Raw genomic sequence first — 27,751 nt, 5'->3', positions numbered from 1 at the left:
AAGCTCCTCCGTCATTTTAAGGTTAAATTTAGAAAAGCAGGTTCATGGGGTGTCTGGATGTTCGACCAGATCTATTGAAGAAACGTGGGTCACGTGTCACTATTCAGTGACTTCAGACCCTCAAGTCAGCAGTCACACAAGTTGTAGAATAATAGGATCGTGAAATCTCGAGAGTACCGCCCTCGTACCGTGGGTATGTTTAAATCATGCCATGTGACAATCCATAAAATATTCTCATCAAAACTACGTGAACTTATACATATGGTTAATACAGAATCAGTCTCACCTACTATCTTACAGGGAACAGCAACGGAGACCTGGTTCACTTCCTTTGTAGAATCCAGCTGTTGCCTGGAACCATTTATCACAGAAACAAACGATACAGTATTTGTTACTGTGACTGAAAAGTCCAGTCTTTAAAGCTGTAAAGCAATTATTGAAGGAAAGTTGGCAGACTGAAACTTGGTTGTGTTCAAGCTTAGCTAATAGATTGACTTGCTAAAAAAGGAAGCTGTTCATGGAACTAAATTTAAGGCTCTTATATGAGGTTTCATGATTTGATGATCCATACCATCCAAACTGGAAATCTATCCTACAATGGCAGCTGTCTATTACAAAGGCGTTTTACTCAACAAATTTAACAAGGGACTATCATGTGACATAATGAGATATACTTTGGCATTTACATTAAATAAGACATTATCAGTAGCAAATAAGTTTGAGATGTTTACAGTAGGCCAAATATTGCAGAAAAGTAGAATATGATAGCAGCAGCTTTGATAGTCCCTCCAAGTTTGAATAACTCAAACAAGGATGGTGTCTAACATCAGTCTTGTTCCAACTGAAGATAAAGCCACATTTGGCACCTCAAACGTTTGGCAGGCAAGTTTCAAGTAGACACAAATCTCCACATGTGTCAAAGTGGATGGTGGTTAGACTAGCTTTTTCTCGGCTGGATATGACTTGATATACACCTCCTTGAGAGCATGATGGGCTACGAAGTTGCTGGTAGACAATGAAGCTTCAAAACCCTTGATACACGCTGCTCTGGAATAGGCACTACAAGTGAAGTCACCACAGATGAACTGATTTAAGTGGAAAGTCTTTTGCATAGTGGGTAGATAGAACATAACTGGTGGAGGAATTTGTAGTACATCTAAACATGCAAATATAGTGTCTTGATTTACTGTAGACACAGTTGTATACTTCTATGCTATGAAATACAGTTGTTAAATCAATTAAGAAGCTCACATTCTTCTGTCTGACAAGCAGGTAGTTAAAGCCTGAGTTGTGATATGTATGTTTGGTAAGGGTGATGTATCCATATTGTTTTGCTACTGAAGCCCGTTATGACTTCAGCTTTCTGCTGGAATGATCATTAGCTTGACAAGTGTTGTAAAAACGGCTAACATTAACAATGGTTAAGCACAATAGATCTTGCCTCTGGATAGTAGCAAGTCAAATTGAGCAATGAGAACAGACCAAGGACAACTATTATCATTTGAGATGGACTGTTTGAGTTCAGAGACATATTAAATGAACAATGCAATGCTTCAGCTACCTTTAAAAGATTGATGGAAATAGCACTTAAAAGTCTACAGTGGGAGAGATGCCAGATATATGTTGTTGATATCTTTGTGTCGAACTGGATGTTTGAATCTGCTGTAATAGGCCTGTTCGTGATTCTACAGATAATACAAGCATCACAATTATGGCTAAATTCTAGAAAATGCGTGCTTATTCATACACCAGTAGAGGTTCTTGATCATATTGTTGGTAAAGTAGAACGTGTAAAGATTGTAAAAATTCAAGATTGGCCCCAGCCTGTGACAAGAGAGACGTTTAAAACTTCCTTAGGGTTGCAATGTTCTTGTAACGTTTTATGGTCGATTTTTATAAAATAGAGGTACTCCTGTGTGCATGCACTAAGGCCAAAATTCTCTCCAAGTGGACTGGTGATTGCAAGCAACCATTTCTAACCCTGAATTGAGCCTTAGTGGAGGCACCAATTCTGGATTATCTTAAACAGGGCTGTGAAATCCTGTTGAATACAGCTGCCAGTGATAGTGGAGTTGGTGCTGTTGCTAGCACAAGACAGAGTGGAGCAAGCTATTGCTTATGTAAACCATATACTGACTGCTCCTGAGCAGCACTGCTGCATTAAAGTGTTTGTAAAGCATTTCTGACACTACTTGAACGGAGGAGAAGACTTCTTGTTGGATTAGAATTTTGCGAAATACGGCATGGTCATATAACATCACCTGGGAGCTCAAAGTAGCAATGCTGACATATAATCTTCTTGCACAGTGACACCACATCCATTTGTTGAATGACCTAATCTGGAACATCGAGTCAAACTCATTACCGTTTCTGCTTTCATGATGCTGAGTTACTCAAACAGTGATTTGTCAAATGACTGGCTGTTGACACTCAGCCTTCAAGAGCTCCATAAGGTCATTTGAGAGATATAGAACAAGAAAGGCATTTTTCGTCATATTACAGTACTGCTACTATTGCTTATCAAGGTGTGAACTTCGACCTGTGCTGCAGGTTGCTATTCTGCACTCCCTTTAGAGTCTGATACTCTAAATCTTGCATGATACAAGGAATGGATGTCACGAGAATGTTATCGATATACTTATCATACCTTACAATGATTATACTAGTCAAACATGAATGATGACGTTGAATGCTGGTGCTAGCACTGTAACATATGTGCAGCACAAGAGAAAGCATTGTCTTACCAGGGCAGTTTCTAGTAACGTATTGCTGGTTCCCCCCAAATAATTGCTTGGACGTAATAGGTCTTCAATAGGAAGAAGAGATAAATAATCAACATATCCTAGTTGATTGTTGATTATTTCACAAAAAAAGTCATATATCCATTGGTCGACAGACTGGCACAATCCATGTCTGATCCATTTGCAGAGCAATGTGTAACAAGTTTGGTTGCACCTAAAATTTCTTACAGATCAGAAGACTAACTTCAACAGTCAGCTGTTGAAGTAACTATGCGAGGTTATCGGTGTGGGGAAAACTCATAGTTTAGCATACTACTCCAATCTGATGGCTGAACAGGTACTATAGATAATCAAACAATGCTTGACGTGTTGGTGAACTCTGGCAAAACTCAGATGCACACCTGTTATACATCATGATAACATACCATGCAGACGATAAAAATTTAACAGTTCACCACCTAATCATAAAGCACCACAATGTCTTAGGTATATGTAGAATGACTACTAACAGCTAATACCAATGGTTTGGTTTGTTTTGAATTTCACGCAAAGCTACACGAGGGCTACCTACGCTTGCGTCCGTAATTTGGCAATGTAAGACTAGAGGTAAGACAGCTAGTCATCACTGCCCACTGCCAACTCTTGGGCTACTCTTTTACCAACGAATAGTGGAATTGACCATCACATTATAACGCCCCCACGGCTGAAAGGGCGAGCATGTTTGGTGTGACGAGGATTCGAGCCCGTGACCCTCAGATTATGAGTCGAGTGTCTTAACCACCTGGCTATGCTGGCCCGATACCAATGGACATCAGTTGAAATTAAATAAAGATGAACCCAAATATTATGCTTGGAAAAGACGATTTTCTGACATATAAGTTATAGTAGTCTGAAGATGCATGAAAAAGCATCCAATATGTTGATAAATTGAAATAATATGTGCTGAAACAGCACCTCATGTCAAGTGAATCTGGGGAAGATAAAGCAATCAATCATCTTATCAGATTAGCCAAGATGTCAACAACAACCCCTTCACTGATGTAGCTGGAATTAAAACTCTTATTAAATAGAGAGCAGTGATTTGGTTGAATATCAACACGTGATAGGAAGGAGCACTCTCCTTGTTTTCACTTTGCCTTTGTGATCTTTTGGGCAAAGATCATCACTCAGTTGAATAGTAATAGTTTTTCCACTATCTTTGTAGAGTTTCTCCTATACAAGCTAGAATGGTGATCTGGTTAAAAACCAACAACTGGAAGAAACATTACATTCCCCTAATCTCCAAGCACCCATATGATCTTCTAAGCAAAGGTGATTTCACCATGGAGTGGCAGTAACTGGTCCATAACATAAGATGCTAACAACTGAAAGTGATGTTGCACCCATTTTCTTTCTAACACTAAAATGATCTTCTGAGTGAAAATTACCAGCCTTATCAGAAAAGTAGCAACTTGTTCAAACATACAAACATATAGAGGTATAAGACTTTTATATTATACCAGGGCTTTTGTTCCTCACATGTGTGTTAATGCGCAAAATGGTAACAAGACAAAAAGTCTTAGTACTGACACACGAATTTTGGTTGAACAGTGGCTCCAATAAATTACACTAGTTTGCATCTTTACAAGTCACAAAAATCTGGACCATAACGATTAAAAAACAATTTATAAAAGTGGCCTTCATTGGTGCTATGGTAAAGGCACAACTATCTGAGCTAATCTGTTTGAGCCTACTTGTGCGCGTGGCTACGCGTTTCAGTTGAATTCTTACACCTGTGAAAATATGTGTTTATGATCAGGTCTCTGTAAGGTGACACACATGAATGAAATATTATATAAAGTTATTAATGTGTTGATCAACACAAAATAAGTCAAGCACTGAGAACACAACAAGAGGACAACCTTTTTTTTGGGAATACAAGAGTTTGATCAGGGAGTTGTTACAAAATATGAAGTTATCTGTGAATGCTGACCTGCCAAGTATAATAAAAAAAACAGTAAAACCGCTAGTTTACGTAGTTTGTTTGTTTTTTGAATTTCTGTGCTAGCCGTCCCTAATTTAGGAGTGTAAGACTAGAGGGAAGGCAGCTAGTCATCACCACCCACCGCCAACTCTTGGGCTACTCTTTTACCAACGAATAGTGGGATTGACCTCACATTATAACGCCCCCACGGCTGAAAGGGCGAGCATGTTTGGTGTGACAGGGATTCGAACCCGCGACCCTCGGATTACGAGTCGAACGCCTTAACACGCTTGGCCATGCCGAGCCGGTTTAATTAGTCTAAAGAAGGAATAATGTAGTCTTGACACCATGCATGTATTTAGTTTTATATAAAGAGATGATACTGACATATTCGACCAGTGCATGTGCACGCAAACATGATCTGAAATATGTTTTGCAATTGTTGTTTCAGTTTTAATATAATAAAACATAAATGACGAAATGAAATTGTCTATGAAATGTGGTATTCTAGAGCAGTATCTTTGAGTATGACAAATATAAAAATAGGACAACCTAGGTTTTTTCGTTATGAAGGAATATCTTGCTAAGAAAACTTGGATATTATAAAAAAATCAGTTTTTAGACTTGTTCTCAACTTAAATCAGTATGAGATAAATTGTGGATGAAAATGTAGAATGCAATGCTAGGGATGAGATATAAAATCTTTGTAAGAAGTGGTTATTCTTTCTTAGGCGAAGTTTGTTGCTGATCAAAATTAACAGAAAAAAGAAACTAAGATAATATTGCATTTTCAAAGAGAGAGAAACCATGTTTACACCTGTGTGGTATTTGATCTTTATTGCTCACCAATGTGGATATTTTCATTTCCATACATATTTATTAATGGATCTGGACTCTTTAGTTAACAGCCAGACAGTAATAGTGAGAATGAGGTGGCGTATCTAAGATATCTGCAAATTACACTGCACAACAAAGTTTTTGCATCTTGAACACTGTTGGGTGTTCCTTATAGATTTTTGGCTGCTGATCACGAAAATCACATCCAAATTTGCCCATCACGTGCCGTTTCATCGAAATCTTGGTTTCACCAGGACATTGGTACAATTGAAAAACGATATGAGGGCAACTGGAATCAATCAATGTTTGCTGACTACTGTTGGACACTGCACCGTGATGCACCGGACATTGAATACAAACGAAATTCAAGAGCAAAACACTTTTAATTATGTTGAACTTAATATCGTATTAGAAACTTAAACGCAATTAAATACGTTATTGTCGGTAAACAGTTAACTGTCTATTTCTCAGAGTTCCTACGTGATGAAGAAAAACCAAAACTATATTTGTGCATACCCACCAGGTACCTGTCACAATCAACAAAAACTTTAAAAAAATTGTTGTGCAGTGTTATTAGTGAGGCTACACAACCTTTACAAGCAGCTGAGGTGAATGTTGAGTTCACTACTTGAGGGTGATTAAACTTGCAGGTTGTAACAATTGTGTTACGATTTAGATACACATGAGAAGATACAGCTCTACCTCATGCTATTTCGAGATTTCACTTTGTCCTTACTGGGTTTCCATCATGAGGCTTATTTTTGCATTGCAGGTAGCATAGCACAGATTGCCCTCGAGTAGCTTTGTGCGAAATTCAAAACAAACAAGTAGGTACCATTGTTTTAATCCACACTCTTTACCAGGTTCCTTTGGCAAATTGAAATTTATTTGATCCTACTCTGTCCATCCTGACATTACCTATTTTAGATCAAGTTCTTAACATTAAGTGCATCATTATTTGAAGTGATTACCAGTGTTCTGAGTATTCTCTGTTGCAGATACTTTCCTTGAATTGCTTACATGAGAGTAACAAGTTGTGAGTCTTTTCTGTTTGACTCTAGCAATACCAAAAGGTTACTGAGATTGCCTTCTACATCTGAGACTACATCTACTTTCATATTCTTAAAATCAATGGATGAAAATATATTGCTGGTTAAAGCATCAGACATATGATTTCTGAAGGCAATAAATATTGGTTCGGCCTTCTGAACTGTTTATTGTCCTAAATAATAATCAGTGACCTCACCATTGTTGTCACATTAATGGCATATACTAAGAAGCCAAAAAAAAGTGATTTTGGTTAGCGGACAGTGTTCAGTTTGTTAGCCACCTAGCTGTTAACTTGATATATAATGTATTTATGATGCCCCCAGTGGCTCAGCGGTATGTCTGCATACTTACAACGCTAAAAACCGGGTTTCGATACCTGTGGTGGACAGACCACAGATAGCCCATTGTGTGACTTTGTGCTTAATTCAAAAACAACAACAACTATTTGGCCCTGCATGGCCAGGTGGGTTAAGGCGTGCGACTCGTAATGCGAGGGTGGCGGGTTCACATCCCTGTCGCGCCAAACATGCTCGCCCTTTTAACCGTGGGGGCGTTATAATGTTACCGTCAATCCCACTATTCGTTGGTAAAAGAGTAGCCCAAGCATTGGCGGTGGATGGTGATGACTAGCTATCTTCCCTCTAGTCTTACACTGCTAAATTAGGGACGGCTAACGCAAATAGCCCTCGAGTAGCTTTGCGCGAAATTAAAACAAACAAACAAATAAACAAAAGTTAAGGTTTTTTGCACCGATTACTGGTGAAGTATATCATTCAAGAGTGCGAAAACATATTATACGGTATTGTCTTCATCAAATACATTTAACATCTTTTCATAAATTCAAATACATTTTTTTGATAAATAAAATGAGGAATCGTTTTGTTGGATCCTGAATTTTTGTGCTTACAGAAGGGGTGAAAATCTTTTCTTGAAAATGTAAACCCTTGGTATATAGTTGCAGTATTTACCATAAAAATATTGTGATTGCTAAAACGAGCCTGTTTATCAATGGATATAGAAACATTGTATTTATATGTGTATTATAATCATAATTTTTAAGTAAAAACAGAATACATTAAAATTAAACAAAATACGCTACATTTTTAAAGAAAAGATCCTAGGGTTCAAGCTACAACGTGGAATTTTAAAATGTATCCTAGGTTTTGGAGGTTACTAGAGAAGTTGGACCCACATTGTGGTGAGGATACACCGTCTATCAGTCTTAAACCTTCAATTCGCTTGTCTCACATAAGAAATAGACACAATTGGATTAGAAATTAGAAGAGCAAGATGTGGATGATCAAGCCCAAAACATTCCACATCTATATCACCCTTCTAAATTTAACTTCATTTAAATGTATTTATTTAGTTTCACTAATATATATATATATATATACACACACAGAAGATTAAAATATGACATCATACTATACATAACTTGCTTTATATTTTATACCCTCTAATAAGCCATACTCTATTACATTAAAAAATGTTGGATTAATATTTAAAAATACGCATCTCTACCGTTTCTGTTTCAATGTCTCAGTATACCTTCCACAGAACAATTCTTTAAATGTAGCGTTTTATTATAAACTAGAAGAATATACAAGAATCATATCAAATGTACAGAACTTAAATATATTTATATTGATATAAGCACATACTTTCATACACTTTTGCTCAAAAAGGGTGTTACGTGTTCGAAAAATGTGATTTTTGGTCAGTTATATCATTTTAAAACTGAATTCACTTTGTGTATTGTCCTTAAACTTTCAATTATTATTCTTCTACTACTCTGCATTACCTGAATTCATTTTGAGTCGGTTTATTCCCTTGAACATGGGAGTGTTCTGAGACTTGTCCCAAACGCAGTGTCTGGGGTGAGGTATAAAAGCCAGGGATTTTGGTGTTACTCTTGTACCCTACCTGTTGGCGACGCGTTTCCAACTCTGTAAATATTTTAGATATTATGCTAGGTCCTACTAACGTAGTTTTGAAAAATCAGACGGTTGCCTTCGAGAACGCTGGGTTGAAACAAGGCGATATTGCAAGACGATTTGGTGCATCCAGGCAGACCGTCAACAGAGTTCTCAGTAGAAGAGCTGCAACCGGAAGTGTGAATCCCAGAAGACGTATGGGCCGTCCACGTGCCACTACAGCAAGCGATGATCGCCGGATTCTCGCTATTGCTCGTCGAAACCGTACGATGTCCTCCAGGTCGATTGCTTCTGAATTACGTGCGCAACAACTGATCCGGATTTCACTCCAGACGCACCGGCTCATAATGCTCGCAATGTGTAAGATTTCTTGCAACAACGTGGTGTGTTGGTACTTGAGCAACCACCTGTAAGCTCAGATACCAGCCTGATAAAGCATCTCTGGTAAAACTTGGCCGTAGAGTCAGGAATAAGAACAATCCCTCTACAGAAGTTACGCCAAGCACTGACGGAAAAGTGGAACAGAATTCCAAATAAAAGACTCGTAACGTTAATTGAGAGTATGCCACGTTGCCTAGCGGACATTATTTCAGCATGTGGGGGCCACACAAGTTATTGAGTTAAATATTCTGATGTGAATTTAATTGTTGCACGTTTACTGAAAGTTTCAGATTGATAATAAATATTTTCACAAAATGACGGTCTTATTCGTTTTAACTTAGAAGTGAAGAAAAAAAGTCCATTTCTGGTAGTACAGATCTTAAGTTTTACAAAAATTTCCACAAAAAGGAGATAATCGTGAAATATTACACGAAGTTTCATGTTATAAACATACTTACTAATAATTACTAATAGAAAGACATTGCGCACATTAAAAACACAAGAGAAGTAATAAATAAGGGACAAACAAGTTCAAATATCACATGTAACAACCTTTTTGTGCAAGACTGTATTTCTCTAGAAAAATGTGAAGATAAATTTTGTTTCCCAATTATCTCCAAATTAAAGATAAATTTACTATCATTGCCTCATTCTTCAGCTGCAGCAGAGAGGCTGTTCTCTTTAGTAAACAATATAAAGGTAAAAAATCGGTCCCGGTTAAGTACGGAAACACTAAATGCCTTATTACATGGCAAACTTCTTTTAGAAAACACGAGACATAAAGAATGGCAACCGTCTAAAATGTGTGCAAAAACAATGAAGGAAACTAAATTGTGTACCAACGGAGAAGAAAAATCACCAAGTTTTTAATTATGTGTTTTATGTGTTTTCTTATAGCAGAGCCACATAGGGCTATCTGCTCAGCCCACCGAGGGGAATCGAACCGCTGATTTTAGCGTTGTAAATCCGGAGACATACCGCTGTACTAGCGGGGGGCACCAAGTTTTTAATAAAATCAGGTTAGTTATATGCTTTTTTATTTAACTTGGTATAATCCAAGAATTTTCGGTAAATTTTAGAAAATTATTTGGTAAAATCCAAGAAAATCATCTGGCAACCCTGCTACGGTGTAGTGGGCAAGCAGCTAAATCAGAAGACCTCTTAAGGCATTCTCAGGCCCCTTATCGGGAAAATTAAATAAAACTACTGTGGCACAATTAACTTCTTAGTAGCTTATTGGCACGGGAGTTCTCATCCCATCCAACATAAATAGCCCTGGCACTGTGGAAAAAGTCTTGGCGACACTATATAACGCAGTTGTAACGTTCTCTTATGTCTTATTCAGTTTCATTAATATCTACCATTAGTAGGATGCTGATAACGGCTGGTTAGCTTTTTTGTAGTCGCTGTGTAAACCTCTTTGTCCAGATACTGTAGCTTCGAGAATAGAGGGGGTTGTCATAGAGAAGAGGTTAAGATACCTGAAATGTTTTTCAACCCTGTAAAAGTAACCACATCTCTGTAGAGTCGGAATGTGTTTGTAGAGGTTTACGTATGCAGAAGGACAAGAAACTTGACAGTCAAAGAGTTAAAAAAAATATTATTTAGCTTTAATATAAAAATACGACACCTTGTACATAATTATAAAACTCTAACGATTTCGAAAGATTATAGGATATCGAATTTTTGTGATAAATTGATTTCTTAAATGTACATGTTTTTCATATAACTTTCAATATACTCTTCATATTCTTGACCAAACATTGTTTAATTTTCAGCTTTCTCTTCATTGTCTATTTTAACGTTCATTTTATTTTGATATTCTGTTTCATGCACGTTTTTAATTCACATATTTTTTAACCCCTGCCGCTGCTGTAGCTACAGCACATACTGACACTCATCCTCTTACACATACAATCACACACACGCATATATATATTGACCATTTTTTCTCCTTTCGACTTATTCGAAATTATGCTTAGATTATCCGCGTAAGGGGTCAAACTTTCTACAGTTACTACCATTCTTTCGAGTTTGAATTTGACCTGATAAATATCTGTGCTTTCTACTGGAATAAACCTAATGTATAACTCAGTAATAACTGTCTTGCAGTCCCACAGTTTCTCTTTTATAAAGTGTTCATGAAGTACAGAGCCAGACTATCTAAATCAGAACCATGCATTGTATGGCATGTTCCAGAATCTAGGTGTTTAAGTCAGTTACCAGATTGAAACACTTCAAAAAATTGTCGAAATCTTCCTTGAATGTCATCAGAGTGATTTTTTCACCTTTCTTACGAGAAACTATGATCATAGCTTACCAAATATTACCTGACTGAGATTACCTCAGCATCATAGGACAGCATTGCAGATAATTTTAGGAACCTTAACAGTAGCTGCTTCTAGATTTACACCATAAACCACTCAACTTTCCATTCAATGCTTACTGTTTCATAGTCTCAACACCTGGTAAATAGCTAATGTTAGCAGGCTTCATCTACCAGTGTTGTCTGCAGTCTCTCTCTGATGTTTTCAGATGGTTTAGACCAAAGTGATGCCTAAATTACTATGGTTGGTATAAGTGTGGTAGTCTTATGCAGGCTGCTCTACTTGTTCTCAGACTTCAAAATACTACAACACCAGAGTGATCCAGAGAAATACATTATTCTAGTGCAGCAGAAATTGAAAACTTTCCTTCTTGTGTCATCTTCTGTAGTGAGATAGAAATCATAGATTTTTGCAGCGTTTGTAGAAACTCAACATCCAGGAAAGAATTTCTACTAGGTCCACAACTATCTCAGACAACCATTTCCCTTTATAGAGGGGGTATAAAAACAAATATATCACATTCTTAAAATAGAATATGTTAATAACATTAAATAACAATAAAATACACAACCAATTACAATATTCAAATTATAATATACTGCCCGGAAAAATACTGTTGAGACATTTGACAAATAACAAGACAGTAAATGCTCACATAAAATATTACTGCAGTTTCTCGCACAGTACATAACCCTGTAGACCCTCATTCACCAAATGGTCATGACCCCTGTAGGTATTATAAAAGTCTGATAGCTTGTCTTTGAACTTGAACTGTAGGAAATAAAATAATTTTATTTTTAAGTCGAGCTTTAAAGAAAGTTACAAGATGTGCACAAACACCATGTTGAAATCTTAGCACGTCCAGAATATACCACAAAGTGGAACAGCTTGCTATGATGTGAACTCAAACAAGATAAATATCTAACCAAAGCCACCAATCGTTTATCTTGATCTAATAAAAGATGACCCAGACCTATCTTCAACAAACTAAACACCAAATCTTACAAATCCTGTACAATAGGATACTGAAAAAACGAATAGCATATAGTTTCTCAAATACGACTACAAAAGAAATGTAGCCCTTTCGGATGTCTAGACATGTGAAATCATTTGACATTTATGGTTACCGCATGATGCCAAAGAAGATAGTCTAAATTACAGTATCGATAGCCAACTATCGATAAAAAACAGGATGAAAGTTATTTAGCAATCCACAAAATATTCTCCTCAAAGAAAGTGTAGTGTTATTCTTATAACAAAGCCACCTCGGGCTATCTGCTCAGCCCACCAAGGGGAATCGAACGCCTGATTTTAACGTTGTAATCCGGAGACATACCGCTGTACTAGCGGGGAGCCTCAAAGAAAGACTCTGAAATAAAGTAAACTCTAAACCACTATTATATGGTTTTGGTTTGTTTTGAATTTTGCGCAAAGCTACTTGAGGGCTATCTGCCGTGGGGGCGTTATAATGTGACGGTCAATCCCACTATTCGTTGGTAAAAGAGTAGCCCAAGAGTTGGCGGTGGGTGGTGATGACTAGTTGCCTTCCATCTAGTCTTACACTGCTAAATTAGGGACGGCTAGCACAGATAGCCCTCGAGTAGCTTTGTGCGAAATTAAAAAAAACAAAAAACAAACTCAATAACAGCCTATTCCAGGAGAAAATGAAGTATAACCTCATAATAAAAATGTCGAAGTCGAATGACTCCCGAAGCAACAAATTAAGAAAAATAAAACGTCTGCCCATGGTTATTTATAAAATTAGGACTAAGAAATAAAGGTTGTTCCAAAATATTAAAAAAAATTATCAGTTGGCAGATGATAAAACCCGCCTGAAAAAAAGTACATTTAATAAAGTAATGTAAATTTAACGCTGACTTAATCTTACTTTTATTATATGTTGAAGGTGGCACTGTAATAATATTATTATCTCATAGAGTTGTAACTGTGTATTACTTACTGCTCGGGAGCTTTCGTGAATGAGAATTAATAATATCTAAACAATTCAAGTATAATTTCTATTTCTCACGACTGAACTCTTGGAACTAAGACTTCCTTGTAAGTATGAAAATTTTAAACAAATGTATTAAATGTTTGGATATTTTTAACATTGTCGGTGGTGTGAGTCTGCTACAGGAAATCGTCATTTCGAACAGGAACTGCATGGTTAGAGATGCTTCAGACTTGCGTCAAACTCGAGTCATGGTCAAGCTATTTGAATATAACTTGAGCAAAGCTTTGTTTGTAACGCAGAAAAGTTATTTAAATGTTTTTAATAGCACGAAATTTAAAGCGTATTTATAGACATACGTAACAGATAAAAAAATAGTTCTCTATATAAAGTCATTGAATGTCTCGGTTAGAATACTGTGTACAGTTTTATCGTTTGGTCTTTCTAGCTGAGAAAGGTACATAATTTGATAAAAATGATATTTAAGGACAGCAAAGGAACTGTTGGTTTAGTAATGAGATCTATACTATTCCTTCAGTTAAACTGAAGTACAAGTATTAAAATGGGATTATTGTTTAAATATTTATCAAACTTTCTCTTAAAGTTAACTACCATAAGCCTTTGAAGATAAAACATTTGATCAGGATCAGTTCAAATTGCTAAATTTGACACATGAACAAATGAGCTATGTATTGTTCTTAACCATTAGGGTTGGCCAGATTTTTTTTTCAGTTCTTGTTTTTTTTTAGAGTTGGATCCTTGAAAAAAATATATATAAATTTGTAGGGAGGAGGGGTCTTGGGATTGTAGGACCACCCTCTAAATCTGCCATTGTTTACTTTCAGAAAGATAAAATATTCTTAGATAAAGATGATTCCTACCTTGCCAAAACTTGTATTTGTGTCATGAAATACTACCATCCTCAAAATTAATTATTATGAAGTATGATGCATTTACACTATAAATTCCCAATCATAAACACCACAGTCAGATTCCTTTTAACTCTTCTTTTTCCAAAAGAAAACAATTTGTGAAATTTTACCTGTCCTTATATGACAACCATTCTGTCCAAAGTACTCTATAGAGTAACCCTCCTCTGAATCTTTTCTAAAATGTGAATGTCCTTCCTAAGGTAAGTACCTAAAACTGAACAGAGTGCACCAAATGAAGGTTAACCAGTAGAAAGTATAACATAATGTATTGTTTAAGAACAAGAGACCCATTAGTCCATCCAGGCTGTCCCATCATCTAAACTAAAATAAAACTATCAAATAAATAAATAAAAAATCCTCAAATCCAGCCCTTGTCATTTATATAATTATCAAGCTTTCTCTTACACTTACTTAAATTTACCACCTTTACAACATCTGCAGGTAACATGTTTCAAAGACAACCACCCTGTTAAAAAAAATAATTATTTTTGTTGGAGATGACTACAACCTTGCTAAAATTTATATTTGTGTCTCCTAGTCCTACTCAAGTCACAATAGCCCAAATTTTTGTATTGTGCTGTTCCTGAGAGCAGAACAATTTTCTACATATTTACACCCAGAATTTACCATTGACTTTGGACAGTCATTGGTGATAGTGCTACTGTCTGTCTTCACTGTTTTTTAGTTTTTTTACAAGTCATTGGCTTTTTTAAATTCTATTTAGGTTTTACCCTTACTGGGATTTGAAAAAAAACAACACAAAACCCCTATTTTAGTATGTACTATTTTTACTTTGTTTCTTTTGACTATTTGTTGCTGTGTTTTTATCGTTTTCTTTAACTTTTATACCTTTAAGTTACATCTATGGCTTGCACCCAGCTATATACATATGCATGTTGTAGATTGTTAGGCTTCAGAGAAGCCACAGACTACATTAAAACGATTGTGTGTGAAACATTTTACAGCTGCTGTTTTATCTTAGGTAATAGAAAAAGCTTACAAACTATCCTACAAAATTTGTAATGGTGCATTTAGTAGGTTTTGTTACAATCCCTACAGTAATTTTTGCTGTAGAATGCCAGAAAATAGGAAGTTAATAATAGTAGGGTGATCTGTGATGTCGAGAAAACCCACTTGCAGAGAAATATGTGTAAAAACGGCTCATTTGGGTAAAAAATTTTCTCAACCCAAACGAGCAGTTTTTACATATATATTAGTAGGGTGATCTATATTGTGAATCACTACTATGGATCCTGATAAATTAAATTTTAATGTTGTATAAGATTTAATGTCTTAATTTGCTAAGAAAATATTTAAATACAATCTTAAATGCACCATATATGACAATCATGACATAATTTCTCTGAGTCTTCTTTGTGTGATAACTTGCCATTCTTTTTGAAATGTAAAGTATAACATGAATTGGTGATACCACTAGATAATCAAATAAACTGAAAATATATCATACACAATGTGCAATAATGCATTTAGTGTTATTTTCAAAGTTTTATTACAATGCCTACAGCTGTATTTGCTTTAGGCTGACAGAACAATATTGAATGATAAGGAACATATAGGCAATTCCTATTACGAACCATTACCATGTTTTATGATAAGTGTATTAGAAGACTGCCATTCATTGCGTCTTTCATTACCTTGTATGTCAATTTCTTTCTGAAATAATTTATGTTGTTCTCACCTTTACCTTTCTTCACATCATGAACTATAGATATTAACAAGTATGGTAAACTAGTCATGCATTTGCAAAATAGTCAGTTGGCACAAAGCATTTTTATAATATTGAATACAGTGTTAAGTTTATTGTATTTAAACATACAAAAGTAATAAAATATTACAGAAAAGGAATTAAAACTATAATATTCTGAAATTATTATTAAAAATATAAATATTAAAGTTATTCTTTATCAAACTATTTTGTGATGCCACTTTGAAAAGTAAGGTCATTTGACACCATTAAATTTAGTTTAGTTTAATTTTGTAATAATGAATAAAATTTAATTGAAAGTTATGTGAAAAACTGAAGTGGAAGAAAAACTTCTGAAGAACTATAAGTAGATATTTAATCCCTTATGCTATGAAATAAATTTGTAATGTTATGTTAGATTGAAAGAAGTACAATTATAAAATTTGCTTATCTCAAATATACTATTTTAATACTAACTAAAACTTGCTACAACAATACTTAGGATTTTCTAGTAAACAGTGTGAAAGGTTAATATTTTACAAAAAACTACATCAGTAACGTTAATTTCTTTCATGATGTTTGATAAATATGTAAATTCAAAAAACGTAATTAGACAAAAATAAAGCAACCTGAACACTTTTTAAAGGTAGACCTTTTTGCATTAGAGTAATTAGAATAAACCATCAAAACTCCAAATTTTATATTTATGACTCATAGTTTGTGAAAACTAAAAACAAAAAAAAAGGTTGTGATTATCCTGATTTCAATTTAATGTTTTAGAGTAGATTTTCTCTAATTTTACTTTACTGTTCCCCTTGTAAGTTGCACTAAAGCTGAAAGATTTTCATTTTCACTAATGATGCAAAGTTCATGGCAGCCATCATACTGCAGCCACAAATCCAGAAAGAGGAATGATGTCTTTGTAATACATTCCGAATGGCAAACAAAATTCTCCTTCTGAGGTTAAGTCTTGGAAGCAGAGTTTAGAGAATTAAGAATTTTCAAGATAACAGAAAACCTAGAGTGTCTAAGAGTGAATGGGATGGTCACTGCAGGATTCCTACATATTTGTCAGGCAGAGAGATGCAATCCCACTTCTGGTCAACACCATCCACAGAAGAGAAAGAAGTGCTAGAGGTGGACAGGTTTAACCAGTATTAACTATTTTGCAGGCAGGCAAGACAAAAAAACAGTACTGGTTAATTAAATTTGTGTTTACCGTATAGAAGAGAAGAGCCTTTCCAAACTGAATAAGCTGAGATTCTTATACTAAGTGGTGCCAGTAGACAAGTTCACACATAAGAGCTGTTTTCCCAGCATATAAGATGGAGAGCCAGTGCAAGAGAGTAACAATCATTAGGGAGCTTCTCCATGAAGGGAAACACCTCATCATGTCAAGAGTCAAGAACAAGATGTCATTGGTGGAAGAGTTCCGCTTATATGTGTTATTTCGCAGTAGGTGAAACAGTGGACACGTGCATGTAAAGAACTGTTTGCAGTTATAGTATTCATAACACATTACTTGTATGCCATGAAATTCATCTTCAGAGTGGATAATGTGTTGCTGAAATGGCTTGTGAACTTTAAAAGTCTGGAAGGGATGATCACATGTCAGATCATGTTTTAGGAATGTGACATGATCATACAGCATCATTCTGGAGTACTACAAGGAAACACAGAGGAACTATCTCACTGCATTGAAAAATCATGTACATTTGTTTAACATCCTGAAATGAGTCATCAATTAAAAATGAGATAAAGGCCATTTCAGCTCTCACAATTCAGAGTCATACAATAAGTGATTTAACTGATGAATAATACCAAAATTCTTCTCTCAAGAACTCTAGGAAGAGTAAAGCAATTGTGAGACTCAGAACTAGCTTGGGCACTCTTTACCATGCAGCAACAGATACACATAGCCTGTGGAACTTGTAGTAGCAGGTAAAGATACACAATGGCATGTTATACCAATTTTATCAACCACTCAGATGTGGTAATCATCCTGCAATGCAGCTAGAAAGTCCACAACTCCTGTGGGAGCAGATGATTAAGATTCTCTATAATAAAACTGCAGGTCATCAGGATATTAAGTTAATACTAACATTGGGCAAAAATTTTGTTGACTGAATTTAAATTCCAAAAGTCACTGTGTGTATGCAGAACAGAGAAAGTGTTGGCCTGGACAACATCCAAGAATTGTCAGTTCTACTCTCTAGAGAATAGACCTTTTTATCACTGGAACCCTTCTAGAGTCCAAGAAAGTTAATTTATGTGTTTTAGTCATCATTGGTTACTTCATTAAGTGGGGTGAATCTTATCCATTGATAAACACTTTAGCACAATCTGTTACTGATGTGTTGGCAGAGCAGTGGATATCACATTTTGGAACTCCTCAAGAAATTCAGATGAAACCAGAAACTATTTACAACAGCCAGTTATTCTCCAAGTTATGGACAGTATTGAATACACTAAAGAACAAAGTCACTTCATATGGTTTGGCAAAATGCTTGATACAAATTATAAAGCATATACTTATAAAGTTTTTTAATTCAGGCCAAATTGATTGAGATGTACATTTGGTGTATTGCACAGGAGAATAAAGGTCGACTGGTTACTCATCCAGTATGTTTAGATGAGAACTAAAAGTAAAGATTGGGTTTAAATTGTTACTGTTCCCAAGGAAGAGTTTGCAGGGAATATCTTGAAAGAGCAAATGAAAAACACGATTATTGTCCATTGATTAACAGCATCACTTAGGATGGCAGACTTTGAAATAATGGGAATAACTAAGAGTTCAATTTCAACTGTTTTCATGACAAATCTCATTGAAATACAGGATTATAATTTGTTTAACAGCATTAGAGTACTAGTAGGAGGAGAAGGAGTGGCTTCATATATAAAATGTGAGTTGCATTCTGTCAAAGTTCAATATATCTCTGAACAGTATAATCTAATTCTTTTCTATGCTTACCTCCCAGACTATCTTATTCATGTTTCATGCTAGAGCAATAAACAAAAATACCTTTTGTTTCCAACCCTATATGTCATTTTTTTATCTTTCTCTTCTGAAGTTACTCATTTGTACAAATTAAAGCCTAAAAAACATTTTTTTTAGCCATTTCACCATATAATTATATTTTACAGTCAGTCCTTAATAAGTGTTATTTCTCCATGGAAAAAATTGTAAATAGTGTTATATTTCACTTTGTTATGCATTATGATATACAATACACATTTGAATTGTATATCTTGATGTTGTGGTATTAATAATCTACATGTATTATGATAAAAATATAGAAAATAAAACAGTCAGCTGATATTGCTGTGCATGAGTGGTGTGGGTGCCTCATATTGTCTGCTGGCTGAAGCCCAAGCTGAAAGATTGGAAAAGTTGATCCTACTACAAGTTACAATTTTTCCATAGACTACAGTCACCTTCCATGATAAAATGATTAAAATAATCTGCTCATTATAATTAAATCCACTGCCTCTAGCCCTTTTAGTACTGTTTTTAACTTCCTGAAAGTTATTAATACCCACTGTATCTTTTGTATACAAAAGTACATGTTCCTCTATAAATCTTGCAACCTTTTTTCACATTATACTCTTCTCTTTATTTATCATCTTTTCCATATTTAGAATAGGATTAAGTTTCTCCTCCAAGCTACAAAATCTACATACAAGTAATACCTCTTCACTACTAGCTTCCTTAAATATGCGTAGCAGTCCAGAGATCTTAAATAAAACTCCTAATGCGTCGCATCTCACAAGTTCTGAGTGCTTAAAATGTAGCCTGGATATAAATAATCAACAAAAACAAGTAGCTTATTGACATCATGTTGAGCCTAATTTTAGAATCAAGCAATTTTTTTATCACTCCTCCATTTTTATCATTGATGTGAATAAAAAAAATAGTAATGATCTTAAAATTAAGCCTAAGAAAGTCCTTGTGACATCAATCTCTTCAGTTTCTTCTGTCCAACCATTTTTGAATTCAATGACCCAACCTAACCTTTTCATCTGTAAAGAGAATTTTTAACAAGCTTTTTATGTGGCACCTTGTTAAATGCTTTCTAAAAAATATAAATATACCAAATTCAAACTAATTTGACTAATAACTAAGTTTTTATTTCACTCTAATAACTAATATTTCAATATTTGAAACCATTTATCTAAAACATGGTACAATTAGGCCTTACTATCTCAGTATACAGTCTTTATAATTACTCTTAGCTGTACCTATGATAATAAAATCTAGAAGTGTTCAAACTAATCTGAGTAAAATAAAATAGCTGCAATGAGATATAAATAATATCAATATGACACTTGTCAGAAAAAGATTATATTTTACACATTAAATTATTTATAATTTCTTTAATTGTAGTAGAACTCCAAAATCTTCTGTCTATAACTCATAAACAATGCTCAGCAAAACTCATTTTTGCGAATATACTTATCATAGAATTATATTACAGATAAAACAATTTCTATAATAAAGGTTTATTGTGTGGCCTTGACTTGTAGGCAGAATTCCTATTGTATAAATCCTTGTCCTTAGAAGATCACTTTAAATAAATTATTGCAATATGTTGAAACATCATTATGGAAAAGCCAAAAAAGGTAGAAAAACCATTATCAAAATGTAAGATGTTAAAGCAAAGAAACAGTAAGTGTTTTACAGTAAATTTCCATTTCAGAAGTTGGTTCTTTGTCAGCCACTTATTCTTGGAAGTCAAGTCAAGCTATCATCTTCCCTCCTACATGACTTAGGCATTCATCTTTGAGTAGTGACTTATCATTGGACTCAATTCCTGGTATTTCAGGTTGAAACTTTCCTTTCGATATCACCTTCTTGCTCTACCCACTCCTTGGTCATATTTTTTGCCTCATCCCAAATGAGTCTGTGATCATATGCTAATACTCATGGGGATCAATATGCAAAGAAATCATATGATCCTCCTAATGATGGAAGGCAATAGCATTATGACAATTATGTCACAAGTTATCACAATAACTTGCACAGGAAATGTCACAACAGTTGCATGCAAGGCAGCAGCCCTTAGTGGTGCAGAGAGGTATGTTTACATCTGAAGTATATTTTCAGCTATGGGAAAGGTTAGAAAGTGAAAAAGTGATATCTATATTAAATGAAATTTTACAAAAAAAATCTCTTTTTAACAGAAAACCTAAATTTACTACTTGAAACTTTTCTGTCAAGCTTCATAAAATTAAGTTTGATAATTTTACTATTAAGAAAAAAGATTTGTTGGATTTTTTGGCACCACATAATCCAAAAAAGGTCTGAAATGCCAAAAAAAAAGTATCTTGGAAATAATAATTCACATCAACTTTTGTATCTGCTAAGAGATTGGTTTCACTGAAGCAACTGTTATATGGTTTATGCACAAGTTTGCTAATGACCTAGCAATAGTGTGTGGAATTCATAGAAAACTCATAGCATTAAAGTTTGTTTTTACAGGATATTTTCATAGAATTCAGCTAAGCCTTTTTGTTTCAGTGACTTGATTAGACTAAAAAAATGCACAGAATTTGCTTCTTTGCATGAAAAATGAAGAAAGCCCCAAGAAAATGAATTTTTGTGTACATTCCAAATAATTGAAGGGACAGTCAGTAAACTGATATAAACATGATATTATTAACCTGATCCATCACTTATACATTGGACATATGCTTTAAGAGGTGGCCATATTAACATAAATATTACAGCGACAAAGATATTTTATCAGAAATATTGCCTTAAAAGTATTTTTAATTTGTGACATAGAACAAGTTCAGTATCCTACTAGTGGTCTTAACACAGCTTATAGAATTGTTAATGTGACACCCAGTTTTCCCTAAATGAATTGGGAGAATGAAAATGTAGTATTCAGGTATACACTGATGTTGCAAAATGCAGATTTAAGACAGTTAAGTGAGGAATAAATTGGACACAGAGAGCATATTGCAATAAACAGGTGCAAGCACAATTTGAAGTTTTAGGTTGTCTAAACAGGCTGGGCTCTTTTTTTTTTTTTTTTTCATGTGATAGTTTGGGTTCAGTACTACAAAACAACAAATAGTAGCCAAGAGAAAAAATCAAGAATCAAAGAAATCCAGAGACAAAACTGTGGAAATACTTACCTTAAATGTGTTATTTTGAAAGTCTACAGGTTATATCAATCAAGTGTACACTCAGTCTTAAGTCAGATCAGTTGTACAGATTTATAAATTTCCTGGTTGAATGGGCTATCTGCTGAGAATTTAATACAGAAATATGTACATGCTAGCTTCAGTCTTATGGATAACGTTTGAAATATATAGCTTTCGTCAATATCTGGTACTTCAAATAGTTTGGTTTCAGAGGATGTTTCACTTTTTCTCCCTTATTCTGATCCCTCCACCTGTTCAATGTGTATCCTACTTCTGTGTGAGATGTAAGGTACTTTGTTGGAAGTTGTAATTTTCTTACACTGAAAATATATTTCTGACAGTTACTAATACTGCTCACACTTTCCACCCTTCCTTCTCCATTCTCTTACAGTGCTTAGTTTTCTGCCTAAATTCAGAGTGCTAGTTAGATTGAATAATTTGAGTCATGTCTTTGAGAATCATGTCTATTGATGGAGATTTGTTCAATGATAATTTGTATGTGAGAATCATTTAAACTGTGAACCAATAGGGTATGTAGTAATAGAAGGCTTGTGGTTTGTGAAAAAATTATGCAAATAGAGGGCAGCACTGAAAAAGAGTAGCCATTTATGTAAGTGGAAGTATGTAGCAATTGGAAATGTTTTATTATAGGAAAAGTATAACACATGCAAGTTTTCATGGAAAAAATTGTGGATAAATATTATACCTAAAGAACAAAATCTGAAGGAGTGAAACACTGACTTGCATGTATGAATAATATTGATTTTTTTTATATATTTAGGAATTTCATTTTATTTTAGAATATCTTTTCATGTGCAAGGTATTTTTTGCAGGAAATTAAACGATTTATGAAATCATAGGTGATATAAGTATTTTAACATGATTCTATGTGTGATGTAGATGTTTTCATAGGATTTTACATGTATGAATAAAATATCTCTAATGTCATAGTTGGTACTTTATATTAAAGCAAGCATACAGTAGAGGTTAAAGGTTTACATCAAATTACTTTTCTACTGCACAGTTACAGGCTACACTACCAATTTTTTATATACATGCTATTGTAACCCTTAACTGTTGTCACGTTTGTTATCAAGCTCTGTTGTTCAGAACATTAATGGTAACCAGCACTTCACAAAAACGGACATTTACAACAAATTATGATACTTCTGATTCTGTGTTATCACAAAGTGTACATAATAATCCCATGAAAAGTATTTTTTGTGAAGTATTTTGTTACAGTAAGTTCTTATAGTTGTAATTATTGTTCATTTATGCTGTACTTTCAATTTTAATGAAACTACATTAGTAGGTCATTAATGATAAACAACTGATCTACATCAATACAGCTCGAAATACTTTTGCATGTATGTATTTTATTAATATTTTAAATTCATTTAGTGTTATTCAATACATACACCAGTTAAAGCATTTATTCAAAGTCTTAGACTTGCTATGAAATTATAGAAATACTTACTTCATTCCTATTATTATATAATATGCAGAAGAAGCTATATTTAACAGTAATACCTTGTTCTTTAGTCAATGTTTATGAAGAAACAGATGGATAGGAAGTGGCAACTAAATCATAAACAGTCTGTATTATTCACTTAAATGTTTGTATGTACATGACCATTACTTTCTTCTACATATTTTAATTTTTTTTGTATTTTTTAGATGTCTTCTCCTTCTCTCGACACATTTTGTTGCACTGTTTCAAAAGATCACCCAAGTCTTCAAAGACAGCTTCACTTCAGTTCAACTCCTTACAATATTGTATGTGCTATATCAAGCTTATTAGGAATTCTTGGTGCAACTTATCAGATTCTTCCTTCATCAGGTGATAGTCATTCCAGACATATTTCACTATCTGGTCAAAGGCAAAAACATATTATTACTTATCTTGCAGTAGCTGATTTATTTGCTTCTTTTGGTAAGTAAAATATACATTTTAATTATTGGGAATAAATCATTAAGTTCAAATGAAATATACATTATAAAAAAATTAACTGAAGGAAGTAGGCTACAATAACTGTTTAGTGAGCAAGCACACAATCTGTTAAACAAGTGCTCCTGCCATGCTTTAGAAATATGTACAAGTTATTTTTAAGTTCTAATTACATCTTATGTCAAATGTTTAGAGGTAGCTTCATATTTTGTTTAAAAGATATTCTTGTTTTAATGAATTAATATTAACTTCTGATAAAAGCAAGCTTTGATAAATAACTAGTTATATATATATATACATAGTAATGAACGTAACTAATTAAATATTGAGATTGTATTACTAATTACAAATTTGAAAATGTTGAAAACCACCAAAATATTGCTGACATAAACCAGACATATTTTTCAGACTAGTCCCATGAGTGTAAACTTCTTCAGGCTGTTTGAAATAGCTGGTGCATTATACAGACTAAATGGCATCACACAAATTTCATAAAAGCTGTTTCTTGTGCTAGAAATAGTTGTAACCTTGCTTTCATTATAAAGCTCAAGTTTCCTGTATCCAAATGCCAGAGACATGGTGTTGAAGCCATTAGGAGCTCCCTCACTCATCCAGACCTTCATCAGTTCATGTTAAAGGAAAGGTGTCAATGATATTTACCACATTAACCCATCTGAAATTAACACAGAGCCTTGGTATTACATCATTCTTCATGATAGTCACTACTGGAGATGATCAAGTACTCTACAAAGGCTGAATGACTCTGTCCTACACCAGAAGCTTTGACTTTAGTTGTTGTAAAAAGCTATAGCAGAAGTTGCTTTGTGGGATGTGTGTTCTTGTGTTTAAGTGATACTGTGTAACTGTTGCTTCATTCAGTTAGCCATCTGGTTCCAGAAATACATCTACTTATTTGCCAAACAGATCACTATATTAGGTCTAGACTACCAGCACAATTTTTAACCAATTATCTAAGATATATTTGCTTTCAGTTTCAACATGGCAGATGCAACTCCAGTGTACCATTAACATTGATTACTTCCACTCACCATGCCTACAACCATTCCAGCATCAAGCATAATACCCTATAATCCATATTTACAAAGCAACATTGGGTTTTGGATGAATAATTATCATGTCAATGCTGCCTTCTTTCTGGATAGGAAACAATTCATATTTAGTTACTATAACTGTATTATAGCATCAAGCATAATACCCTATAATCCATATTTACAAAACAGCAGTGGGATGTCATTGGGTCTTAGATGAATAATTATCAAGTCAACAATACTTTCATACATGGAAGGACTGTTATTCACTCTTCTATGTACAATTGTTTGGTCCACCTTTTCTAGGTTTGGTCTGATTGTCATAAGATGAATTTTTTTTATGGAACATCATCTCATTACTTGCATAAGTAAAATTTAAAGGTGATCTCCACAGTGCATTCATCCTAAGAATGCAAATTCCAGATCTAAGATTAGAAACAACTACGTTCATTCTGTAAGCAACATCTAGGCTGAGCCAGAGATGTACTTTCCCTCTAATGTATAATTTAGTGCTACTTGTCAAAACAAAGTTGGTAGTAACTGGCTGAATTGGTAATCTTATCAGCTGTAGAGGCAATGAGTTACTGGGTGTGGCTCATTATACAGCTGCATACAGATATCATGACCTGCCATCAAGATCACAGGGAATTTTTTGTTATTCTCAAGAATGATAGAGCTAGAGTCATGATTAACTGTCTTATGACACCTTAAGAGTTCTGTTAATTAACCCTATTGCAACAGGTCAAGGATTAAAGGCCATGTCATCATGTTTGTTGACTTGTATTCAAAATTTTATTTTTATTAAGTTATATTAATAAAATCAGTATCAAACTGTAGATTATAATTCAGATGTTAGTGTTATACATTACCCAATTTCATAATTTAAATTTAAATATTAAAAAACAGTTAAACATCAATTTTTATGTGTTGAAAGCAGCACTGGTTTAAATTAGATTTTTGTGATGTTGAAATCCTAAGTCTAAAGTTTTGTGTGGATTAGGAAGTCAAAGTACTAATTTAAAAGCTGGAATGTAAAATAAAATTTTTTTTTTATATGCTGAGATATCAATAATGTACTGAATCAAACAAAGTGGTCGTGCTCATCTTCAGTTTTTGGAAATGGTTCCCTTAAATACACTTAGTTCTATATATTAAATGTGAATAATCAATCAAAACAGGATGTTTCTCAAGTGGTTTCTCACAGCAATTTTCAAATATTATGGTATTGTCTCTTTCAAAACAAACCCTTATACTGGTAAGTTGAGTCTAGATTGTTCAAATTTTTTTTTTATTCTTTTGCCCAAATACATCTTGCTTACTCAATGTAATAAATTGTAATGAAATTCTATGGTATTGATATAGTTATTTATGATTTTTTGGGTTATTCAAATATATATATAAAACCTAAAATAAATTATTTCATTTCACATCTTCCACATATGAAGTTTCTTAAATCTCAGTAACCAATGACAAACAGCAACTGAATCCAGATGTCATAACTGGAAGAGATAATTCTTCGCTTTACTTCTTTATGTATTGTTTTGTATTTAAAAAAAATAAGTTTAAAAACATCTCTATAAATAATGACAGTGTGTATAAACATATATAGTGCATTCTCCTAAGTGTAACTGTATTTTACAAAATACTAGTCCACTAAAACACACAACAATAATAAATGTATAATGTTATGCATTTAAGCTCTTTGAATTGAACATTTGTGTTTTTGAGTTATAATTTGTTGTATTTCCAGAAAAAAAAAGCATAACTTATATTTTATAATTTTTTGTGGTGGTTACAAGATTGGTCAGATCTTTCAAACATATACAGAAATTCTGATTTGATGGTGAAAATAATAAAGTATAAATTTCTTCTTAAAAAGCATTTGATAATTATGTGGAGGCTATAAAGATCTCACATGTGAAATTTGAAAATTTTGTAATCCATACAAGTATTTTTAATCTTAAGATGAAAATTACTTTGCATTTTGCATAGTCAACATTCCAAAATAAAATATTTTTGAGAAAAACTTTAATTAAAATATCTAAATACTTAATTCAAAAACCTGATATTTTATGTGCAAAAGCTTTGTAGTGTTTACCAGTAATCTGCAAACTTTTGTAAACATATGCATACCTTCTAAAATTCATAGTATAATAACTCTCATGGATACTTTCATGATTGAGTTAGGTGCATTCCATCCAACCTGAAATGAAGGGGTTAAGACCTCCTCATTCATAATTAAGCTCTCCAGAGCCATTCCACTTCAGTCATCTATGCTTCCTTTCTATCAAGATTTATCCTGACGGTTACCATCAGCATAAATGGTCAGTATACTCAAGATACGAATAAATCCCTCTTTATTAGTGTTTACAAGCTAATCAATGCCAGAGACTTTCATAACATAAACAGGAAAAGTGCTTTTTCTTTGCCAACACATCTTCCTGTAGTTGTCTCTTTCCACCAAACCCCTACACTTGGTCACAAGTAATTTTTTTTAAGCATACCATTTTTTAATTCTAAAGAATTACTTTAAATTTTTAGCAAACTCAAATGACCAAGCAAGAGCTAATATGCATGTTATCAAAACAAAAACTGCAGTAAATCCTGTTTATGCACTAAAGGTTCCTTTTCCTCTGTACCTCTAGTTTCTTTTAGGCAAACTAATTTTCCTGAAATATCAGATAATTAGATCCACTTACAACATCAAATGGACTAGCAGATTTGTGGAATAGTCTGTTTGAAAACTTGACTGGGTTTTCTTGTATGGAAGAACTAATAAG

General features: G+C 33.9%; 1 protein-coding gene across 3 annotated transcripts in view; it reads left to right on the top strand.

The window, feature by feature from the left end:
* Positions 1-13,149: 13,149 nt before the first annotated feature.
* Positions 13,150-27,751, top strand: part of LOC143226179 (G-protein coupled receptor 143-like) — a 68,713-nt gene continuing 54,111 nt past the window's right edge. For 2 of the 3 annotated variants that reach the window (XM_076456796.1, XM_076456786.1), the window contains exons 1-2: positions 13,150-13,294; positions 23,652-23,907. In XM_076456796.1, coding sequence (XP_076312911.1) covers positions 23,652-23,907 — 256 coding nt within the window. In that variant the 5' untranslated portion in view covers positions 13,150-13,294. Of the gene's footprint in view, positions 13,295-23,651; positions 23,908-27,751 lie in introns of those variants that run through there. The other variant, XM_076456806.1, reaches the window with a different exon arrangement.

The sequence above is a fragment of the Tachypleus tridentatus genome, chromosome 1, assembly GCF_004210375.1.
Source record: "Tachypleus tridentatus isolate NWPU-2018 chromosome 1, ASM421037v1, whole genome shotgun sequence".
NCBI lineage: Eukaryota > Metazoa > Arthropoda > Merostomata > Xiphosura > Limulidae > Tachypleus > Tachypleus tridentatus.
This window is presented reverse-complemented; position numbering and strand designations above follow the sequence as displayed.